The sequence below is a fragment of the Simochromis diagramma genome, unplaced genomic scaffold, assembly GCF_900408965.1.
Source record: "Simochromis diagramma unplaced genomic scaffold, fSimDia1.1 OVJJ01000603.1, whole genome shotgun sequence".
NCBI classification, from domain to species: domain Eukaryota; kingdom Metazoa; phylum Chordata; class Actinopteri; order Cichliformes; family Cichlidae; genus Simochromis; species Simochromis diagramma.
This window is the reverse complement of record NW_024387414.1, coordinates 10,114,812-10,125,428: the sequence shown is the minus strand read 5'-3', so window position 1 is coordinate 10,125,428 and position 10,617 is coordinate 10,114,812. Positions and strand designations below refer to the sequence as shown.

Genomic DNA, 10,617 nt, shown 5'->3' with positions numbered 1-10,617 from the left:
TACTGTTCACCATGGGGACATACAGACTGTGGACACAGGGATCAGGGTTTTATGGTTGTAATTTTTATTCAGTTGAATGAGCTTTCACATTTGACAGTAGCTTTGATTTGTAGCATAACTGGGGAAAACTACACTGAAATCTGCAAAATAACACAAACCATGTCTTATCATTTCTTATTCAACCTATTAGTTTTAATTTTCAGGCATTTTTCAAGACATACCAGCCTAAAGAACACAAGAGATTAAAAAAAAAAAAGTAATTAATGCACCAGCAGCTAGAAAAGTCTACAGAGTCTACTACATCTACAGAGTGGTAGGAATACCAGGGCATTCTGTAGGACTGTGCTTTCAGGTAAGCTGCTCCTTTGTGCCTCATGACAAACTCTATCCAGAAGAGGGCGTTATCCAGTGGCATTACTGGTTTATCTCTGTAGCTGAAGTCTGCATGTCGCCTGTAGGAGGGATCACTCATGACTTCATGTAAGGCCTTCAGAAAATTATCATCTTTATCCACAATGGCTAATGTAAGAATTTTAGCTGCTCCTTTTTCTTTCAAGCGAAGCAGGTTATCATACTGGTCAAAAAACACAGGTAGGCCCACAATGGGGACTCCATGATAAATAGCTTCCTGGACTCCGTTTGTTCCTCCATGTGACACAAATAATTTTATTTTAGGGTGTCCTAAAAGGTCATTCTGTGGCATCCAATCAACAAATAAAGTGTTATTACCCAGACCAACTGGCCTGTCACCTTTATACTTCCAGATGACTTTCTGTGGCAGTTTAGCAAAAGCTGCAGCGATCTCATTTGTTATATCAGCAGGAAGTTCAGTCACAAAAGTCCCCAGAGACATGAGGATGAAGCCATGGTCTCCAGAACTCTGCACAAAGTCCTCCAAGTGTTCAGGAAGTGGTTCTAAAGGTTTACACTGAAATCCTCCTATATACATAACATTAGGCATGGTCGGTCGAGGGAACTCAAACACAAAGTCCACTCTCATGAGCCACAGGTCTGCTCCTTGTAATAAGCCACTATATGTAACATCTGAGCCAAAGAATTTATTGAAAACAGCTTGATACTGAGGATGGATTAAAAATATGTCCTGTGCTTACCAGATGACATAGCAAATTAGATTTTTGACTGTCTGTATGAAAGTCATGCTGTCTGTCAGCCCAGAACCAGTTATTGGGATATACGATAATGGTGAAGGTGCAATGGCCAAGTGTCCCTCCCCACTAGTTGCGAATTGTACATTATAGATCAGAGGTAATTTCAGAGCACGAGCGATTAATATGCCTGCACCCCATGCTGGGTCAGTGAGGACTAGGTCATATTTGTGCACCTTTAAATTACTCATCAAATCCTCATCTTCAAGCATGATAGCAGCCATTTTGCATATGATTCCATGCATATCATACATGGCATTAAACATTTCAACCTGCAAACTCAAAAAGCTAAAAACCGAGCTTTGTGCTAATTAATCCTTTTTCACCTGCATTTTTAGCTGTCCTTATTCCTAAACATCCTTTACCCCCCTCCAACTAGTGGACTAGTAGTGGAAAATCAAATGTCACTCATCAATACACTCACATAGCTGTAATGTGAAAATAAGGCCATGCGGGGGCAGTGCAGGCTCAACTAAAGGCCGGAGACAAAAGCAGTCTTCCTGGTTTTTCAAACGTTTCCAGAAGTGAAGTAAACCTCCCCACCATTTTTTTTCCACTTAGAAAAAATTATCTGAGGTATGAAAAATCAGTCATACAACAAAACAATCTGGCAAGACGTCCTCAAATAGCTTTTAATTCTGTAATAAATTTCAGTGAAATAAAAACATCCCGTCCCTGAAGCGTCTTTTGTGCTGCGACCATGGATTGTCTTACAGTCTCCACAAAGTATGCAGTAAATGTCCTCAAGGTGAAAGGAAGTGCTGTGAAATTCAAGTCCTGGCAAGAAAGTCTGCTCTTTCTCAAAGAGGGCGAGGGAGAATGAATAAAGAAACTATTTAAATGACAATGCTTCCATATAAGGACATAACTGATCCACATGCAGTCAGCATAATAATAAATGTATCTAATGTGGTCATATAACTGTAGCCTTCTAAAAGCTGATCTTTTATTTACCAAGACGAGCTGTTTTCTTTCAAAATTGTGCACCTTGTCAGATTTTGTGTTTACCTGCAAGAATAGTCTATTTTTAAACTACTAATGAATCTGACATTGCTGATAGGGCATACTGTGTAAAAGTGAGAATCATGATTATGTTCTACAGTTCAAAAGATCATCAAAAACTAGTACATAAAGCTTAAAACGTGTCCTAGTGCCTTCATGGGGTATGCTTTTCCTCATGTCCTCATGAAGGGATTTATGGGAATCTCTGGGATTTGTTCTTGCCATATTGTATTGTGCTTTTTCCAGAACCAACAATAAATCCACTCAATGATGCCAGTAAACAGACAAGGCCAAATACATGTATCATATTGTACTGTTATTTATTTATATGTGAAATGTGGACAGAAATGCAGATGATCTTCTCTAAGTAATATTTAATCTCAAATGCAGAATTTAGATTAAAATCAAGTTCATACTATAGTGATTATGTACTCTGCTACACACTAAGTCTCATATTATACCCTTTCCCTAAAGATTTTTAAGGGTTTTTATGTTTCAGTTGTGCTTTGTTGAAAAATATTGTTTATCATAGACACATTTACAAATTGATAGTATTCAGTATATATGTCTACTCTGAGTACATGTTTGTTCATTATTCCAGTATCAATCAACTATATACTGAAAGCCTACATAGGAACAGTACATGTTATGGATTTGAGACAAAGCCTGTTTCTCTCCACTCTGCAAACAAGGCACCCAAAGCTGTAGCTGTGCAGCTCTGGCACACCTATAGCAAACAGAATAACCCCGAGCAGGACTATAATCATATCTCAAATATGACTAGAAGTAGCTGTTTATGTGCTTTGCTTCAATTTTTGGTTAGTCTAACTGTGGTTATTAGAGGATACTTCCAACATGGCTAGGGACAATGATACTGGCCCATTTGTAAATAACTGGGATGAAGAGGAGAGCAGAACCAAGGACTGACACCAAGAGGAAGGCCCACAAAAACATTCGATCCAGAACCTGGGCTACAAACTTCCAGTCTTGAACAACCTGTAACAGAAGAAGCACATGGCAGTCTATATGTTCTTAATGGTTATGGGCAGACACATATATAAGCTAACTCAGGGTAATGAATCCGTCATTTTTCCAAGTTTACAGTCTTTGTTGTAATTTGCGATTTTGTTTTACAAATGAAAAAACCCTCAAAACTCACCTCTCTGACCTGATTTTCTTTAACCACATGCATGGTAATGTAGCGAATAGACTCCAAAGCAGCTTCTAGGTTGTGTCGAGTGTAGAGGAGCTGAGTGAGCTCAGGTGTCGAGCTCTTTATCCCTTCCAGTCCCACCGCTTCTCTAGCCCTGGCTACTCCAGCTGTGGCATAACGATCCACATGGCTGCGCATGCATAACAATTTAGGAAGTCGATGCAGGAAAATTTTCCTCACCCAGGGTGCCATACTGTGATGCGTAGAAGAAGAGCGGTGGTGGATGTTGATGGCAAAGACAGTAATAATGATGGAAAGTGTGACAAAGATCATGGTAAAGACCAGGTACTCCCCAATGAGTGGGATTGCTTTTGAAGAGGAGGGGATGATCTCCTCAATGACCAGGAGGAAGACAGTAAGCGACACCAGCACTGAGGTGCAGAGAGAGATCTTCTCACCACCATTTGAAGGCAGATAGAAAACAAGAATGGTAAGAAAGGACAAGCCAATGCAGGGAATGATGAGAAAGAGGGTGTAGAAAAGAGGCAACCTGCGGATAATGAAGAAGTAGGTAATGGTGGGATAGGAAGAACTGCCATCAGTCCTCAGACCACGGCTGCCTGTGGCTTTTACTATCTCCCATTCACCATTGTCAAAATAGTCCTGCTTGTCTACGTGGAAGTCCTCCAGAATTATGTCCACCTGTTAAATCAAAAAGGGAATCTAATTAATCGGTGTTTATTACAATATTAATGTACTGCAGACGCTGTTATATAATAGAAATTCACCTGGGAGCCATCATAGGTCCAGGAGCCAAACTTCATTGAGCAGTTCTGGAGGTCAAAAGGAAAGAAGGTGACATCAATGGTGCAGGCTGACTTGTAGTTGGCTGGTGGTGTCCACAATATTGTGCCATTGTACTTCACAACGGCCTTGGTGATAGTTCCCTCAAAGCGTCCATCAGAACTATTAAGAAAAATATGCCCACATTTTAGCTAACAGCTTCTTTAAGAGTACTCCTACAACATCCAGAACAACAACTTCCTTTACTTCATTTTCATCTCCCCACTTTTTTTCTTTGCTTTATATACCATGAAAATCATTTGGAAAATTAGGAAAATGTAAGAAAAAAAGAAAAAGCTTTTCATTATATCTTTTAATAACTTATTTATATACAGTACAGTGACATACTTATCATACAGTACAACGTCCGGCAGCCATAGCCTGTCTGAGGGGACACGGATCGATGTGATGCCCAGGTATTCATCAGGATTCCATCTGAGTTTCATGTCAGTCCATTCCTACGTGAGGGAAAAGAGTCAATTTAACAATTAAAACCACAACTAATCTATCAATGGGTTGCTAAAATACATATTTAACTTATTTGAAAATTCATATCCTTTCTTGAAAGTCAGTTTTTGTAATCATTTCATGGCACCTGAGCTAGTAGCTGGTTGACTTAGTGCAGAGACTGGGAACAAGGAGGAACCGCTACCGTAGTTAGAAGTGACAACAACTTATTCTTTAGACTAGAGAAATTTGGTAGTGGTGGCAAAGAAAATGGAAAGTGATAAGGACTGTAACAAGATGACTGGATAGAAGAAAAAAGGACGGTTACAAACATCTGGTTTCCCTCAAGCTATCATGATGGAGGGAGATGACAGCACAACAAATCCTGTCTTTAGGTAATTGGTATTTGGCTGGTAAGAGGTTCTGAGAAGATAGTTTGGTGGTAGAAATACGATCCAAGCCATAATTGCCAATTATTATTTAACCAGTTAAGAGATAAAACAAGGAACCATGAATACACTGGGAACATGGCTCCATACAATGAACTGCTATGCCAGTTTTATCTGGCAATGTACCAGACTATTATAAGAATAGAATAGGATAGAATAGAATAGAATTCAATTTTATTGTCATTGCACATGTCACAGGTACAAGGCAATGAAATGCAGTTTGCATCCATCCCAGAAGTGCTTTAGCCATGATATAGATATATTACAAATATATATTAGCAATAATATAGATATGTAAGTATATTACAGAAATGGGTCTTTTATGGTATGTTATAATGTACACGGTATAAAGGTATGTTATGAATATGCTATAACTATAAGTATGTACAGGCTGTAGTGAGTACGAGCTATGTACAGGCTATGAACAGGATATAAATATGAAAAACTATGAAATAAAAAAACTATAGAAAAATATGAACTATGCAAGTTATAAACAGTTGTAGAATTAAAAATTATCGTATTGTACAGAATGATTATTTACACAGAAGCAGGCGTGTATTCAGCCTCCCCTTACGAAATCAGGTTTATAGGGTGTTAGTATAGCTTGCTGGATTGAGAGTGTGACTCATATGCCTCAAGGCTATTGCAGTAGTCTAGATTCAAATCTCCTTTGGGGCATTTCCCACATAACTTTCCTGGCTCTCTATCCCAGCTTTCCTGTCCAGTCTATGCTGTTCTGTTATAATACATCCTAAAAAGCCAAAGCAGCCATTCCCAGAGTGAAGACTGCTATTTCTATCCAGTTAATACAAAGTGTTAAGGCCCATGTGTGACCCACCTGTCACTGGCAAACAAACTTCAATACAAGACCACTAAAATTTAGGCCAGAGTAATATCACAACCTAACCACTAACCACCACCCATTCCTCCTGACTATATTCCTAATAGTGTAATTTCCTGCTGTTGGACAACAAAATCCTGAGACTATTAACCCTTCAATCTTAATCTCTACAGATTATAAATATTGCCAAGGTCAGACAGAATATAATAATGTAATTGAATGCTGCTACTCATTTAACAATGCAGCAGTTTTCCATCTACATTTAGTACGAAACACGGCAGCAACGCTACTCACAAACACTCAATGCAAGAAACATTTTACTTCAGCTCTTGCAGAGCTACACTGGCTTCACAATTCCTGCAGAATCCAATTTAAGACTGTATTGATTACTTTTAAATCACTACATGATAGAGCTCCACATTATATCTCAAAATACTTAACTCTTCATTAAGCAAGCAGATCTCTCAGATAAGAGAATCAATTGCTGTCACAGCTTCCACAGTCAAGCCTTAACACAAAGCCGGTGAGTACCTTTACTGTTTTGGCCCAAAGACTGTGGAATAAGCATCCTCCTATTATTATATGCCCTCTTTTTATTCAAGTGCTTTATGTATTTTTTAATATTTCTTGTAAGTTTAGATTAGAAAGGTGCTATAGAAATATTAATGGCGCAACATGATGTTACATCATTTTGTAAGTACAGATATAGAGGTACTTGCCTGTTTCATCCAAACATTAGTTGTCATTAACTGATTTTTCTCATCCTAGAATTGTAAAACAACACATTTTGTACAAAAAACATTCACATTTTATGTTAAATGATACATACATTATATTTTTAGAGAGCAGAGAACAGAGCAGTGATTTAAATGGCATTTAATCTTTGAACAAACTATTTTATGTCCTTCATATGATTTCTTGGTAACAAATAGATAAACATTATCACAGTAATAATCAGTGCTGATTTATACTCACCACATCAACAAGCTGTGAAATAGCTAGTCCAAACCTCACACGGATTGTCTGGTTTAGGTATTCCACTGGACGAACCCATTTCTGGTAGTTTTTAAAGAGATATTTGAATAGTTTGTCTTCTGCTTTTGCGTAGGAGGAGAGTTTTGGAATACCTAAGAGATGGAAAAGACATGATTTTTAAAATATCTATATCTATCTGTCTATCTATCTATACTGGTTTATTTTAAGGTAATTCAGAAAATATAGCATTACTTATTAACAGGGTAGTCATGTTAAAAAAATTAAACCATTCCCTGTATGTTTTCAAACAGCACTGCATTTACCTTTCTGAACTTATATTAGTTTTATGTGTAGCGCTTCTGGCTATGACCTCTGCAAACCAAAGTTAGGAACCAAACTCATACTGAATATATAATTAAGATTACTACAACAAAAGAGAATGTATGAAGCCTTTACAATGAGTGCCAAGCATGGTAGCGAATATTTTCTACTTAGCCTTTGCTAATGGAGTGATCAAAAAGAAATGTATTTTTGAATATAGCATTCAAAATACATTTTTAGTGTTTAGCTGGGATGTTCTGGGTGATGATGGTTAGCTAGAGACAAATTTAAGCAATGGTTTTTTTTCTTTTAGGTTCCCAGTGTGTAAGATGCCATCAGTTAATATTTGCAGAGTATAGCCTCAGAACGATATCCAAATAAAACACTGCAGTTAGACTGTGCTTCATGCACGTGTACTGATGAAATGTATGTCTGCAATTTAAAATGTAATCAGAGGAAGCACTGCAGCGATTTGGCTCAGCTCCTATTTACTTTGTACCATTCCTTCACTAGTGTGAGTACCTGATATGTCTATACACCTTTCTCATCACATCACTGTACTGTGAGTCATATGCAGCAACGATTGTAAATAATGCGGACATTCTCATTTGAAGGATAATCCTATTCAATAAAAGTCACTGCTTTCTAATTTATCCTGCCATCTTTACTGCTTATGTAACAAAAGTAAACATAAGATGTGAAATTTTAAACATGACTTGAACTTGGACTGTTCACGGTGAATTGTGGAATTGCTGTTGATGCCAAATTTTAGGAAAATAGTTTTAGGCAAGAATATCTTTAGGCATGAAGTTTTTCTTCAGCTGACTTGTTAAAACACAAACAACTACAGGGTGCTAACATACACTCAGTGTTTAACAACCATTTTAATTCATCTAATCCTAGTTCGCTCACTATATAAACTAAATTTCTTTATAATCAAAGCACTTACAGAGTAGGTGGCATAGATTGTGGTGATGGCATTAAACCAATTCCACCACATTAAGGTTTCAACTGTTTTACAACTGCTGCATCGCTTACCAGTACAAACAAGAAGCTACTGATTCTTCACCTCCATGGTAATAAACTCAATTTATGGATAGTGAATGTGGCTCCAAATCTACCACAAGACTGACCACAAATATGTGGTGTCACTCTCAGGCTGCGTGGATCAATAAAGACAAGGCTTCAAACAGCCTCGATCAATGACTGTGTGATCAGCAAATTCATCATCTCTCAGAGCTTCTTCTGCACTGTCACCAGCATCCTGCTCGGGTGAAAAACAAGCAGGAGAATCTTCTGGATTCTACATTCATCACTGATGATTTATTGGTAACCTGGGAATGTGCTCAGTCATAAATGATGTAGTAAAAAGTTGGTGTTTAGTATATGAGAAAAACCTGGAGCTCATTCATTATCAGTGTCAGCAAATGTTGAATTCTATCAGCAAATGATATTTACACATAAATACTGCGTAAAAAATATTTCATGTTAAATCATTTACTCAAATGAATGCTAGCTTCTGCTTGTTCAGTGCAATAGGAAGCATCTCAAAACACTAAGCATGTAATGCAATAAACATGGAATATATAATGTGAGTTGCTGAGGATTCCAGTGATAAATTCTCTAAAGATCACATGCTGCCACAGTCAGGCAAATATGTAAAACATTAATAACAAGAGATCACAAAATAATTGACAAATAAAGTATATTTGTATATACTTTAATGATGGCAGCAGATCTTTCTTCCCTCCCGTTAGTATAGTTTATATTATTATTCCTGTCCTTTCTCACTTTCTACTGTTCCTCACCTGCCCACCAATAACCTCTACTAAGTTAATTCTCCAAGAGTGACTTCAGTTATTCTTTTGTCATAACCAAAGGTTATCTTTTCCATCCACTTATCCACACAGACCCTCTGTTTTCGGTCAATGACAACGAATGAAAACAGAGTGTTAATTATTGACGTATTAGGCGAAAATCATGTGTCATAGTAAAAAGTAAGCACTCTGTTTCTTCAGAGGAAGTCTATTTAAAATTGAACACAGTCTTTTAGTTACTAGCTTTAGAATTTTTTACATATTTGATCAGTAAGAGGATAGCTAACTTGTTTTTCTAAACTCACAGCAAATGCACAAATTATAAAATTTTATATTAACATGCTGATACGAGTCACTCCTTGTAGCTGAACTCTTGCAATTTTTTTTCAATATTCTGTAGAAAACTCTGCTACTCTGTCATCAGGCATCCCCAGGTCATAAAACACTCACGTAGTGAGTGGCACAGGTAGCACCAGCACACCAATGGCAGCAGCAGTGTGAGAGAGGTGGCTGCCCCTCCTGCTCTCCACATCATATCAGAGGTGGCACTCGATCCACACAGCTGGTACCTTGGGCATCCCAGAGCTGGAAAATAAAATATTCAAAACAATAGTTATTAAAAACCGTGGCTTCTTTATACATCTGGGTAAATAAATCTTGCCTTGGGTAAACGCTCAAATCCCAAGTTATTCGTCTTTATTAAAGCCGAATAAAATCTTATTTAGGGATTTCAGGGGAAAGGCTGTGAAAAACAAATAAGCATCATCTACACTAAATAATAAACTGCAACCACACTTATAACATCCAGAACAACATCTGCATAAGTCAAGAATATGTTCTACCTTCACCTTGCTAAGATGACCCTCTCCAAGATAAAAATTACATTTTAATATGTGAGCATGCAGCTGCTGTATCCATACCTGCTCTGAGGTTGTCCCATTAAGAGTGATTAACAGTGGATGTGAAGGTAGTTAGTGTCCAAACAACAGCGGCAGTGCTGCTGTACTGCTCCTCCATTACATGCAGGTTCTTTCTCTCGCCTTACACAGATGCTGCTTCACTCCCTGCTGCCTCCAATTGTGAACAGGCAACGCATGCTCATCCCCTCCTCCTCCTGTTCCTTAGGAGAGTCCGCCCCCAGCCCCCAGCACCATCACCGTTTTCCATCCTTCCCGTTTCTCTAACATTCTCGTGGTCACTAATAACAGGCAAGAATAATTGCACCCTCCATGCAGCCACCTCATTGCCTCTCCACAGCAGCTAATGGTAAGCTCTGCCACTGCCACTCTGCTTTGCATCTAACCAACAGTTTCCAGATCATTACCTGGTGCCCACTGCCACACATGATGATGTATTTTGTGATACTTGTCCCCCCCCCACAATTCTGTGTCAATATGTTTGCTTCCATGGTGACAGCATATTGTGGGATGCAGAAATGTTAACATGCAAGGGGGAAGATAAATATTAACCAAATTCTGTTGGAAAACCATTTTCCAAAGTAGTGCAGCATATTTACATTTTACTGTCATATCTTTTGTTTTATAAAATACTAAATACATAACAAAACACAATTTTGTGTGAGTATGCAGGGCTTATGTGTGTA

At 38.0% G+C, this 10,617-nt stretch overlaps 1 protein-coding gene and 1 pseudogene across 1 annotated transcript; both read right to left on the bottom strand.

The window, feature by feature from the left end:
• Positions 1-127: 127 nt before the first annotated feature.
• LOC120721241 lies at positions 128-2,309 on the bottom strand (annotated as a pseudogene).
• Positions 2,310-2,478: 169 nt separating this feature from the next.
• chrna5 (cholinergic receptor, nicotinic, alpha 5) lies at positions 2,479-10,509 on the bottom strand. The gene is made up of 8 exons (XM_040011441.1): positions 9,935-10,509; positions 9,465-9,599; positions 6,877-7,028; positions 6,621-6,665; positions 4,513-4,622; positions 4,110-4,287; positions 3,328-4,023; positions 2,479-3,164 (listed from the first exon to the last, which is right to left on the bottom strand). The coding sequence occupies exons 2-8, from the start codon at positions 9,547-9,549 to the stop codon at positions 3,006-3,008; spliced, it is 1,425 nt and encodes a 474-aa protein (XP_039867375.1). The 5' UTR covers positions 9,550-9,599; positions 9,935-10,509; the 3' UTR covers positions 2,479-3,005.
• Positions 10,510-10,617: the final 108 nt, after the last annotated feature.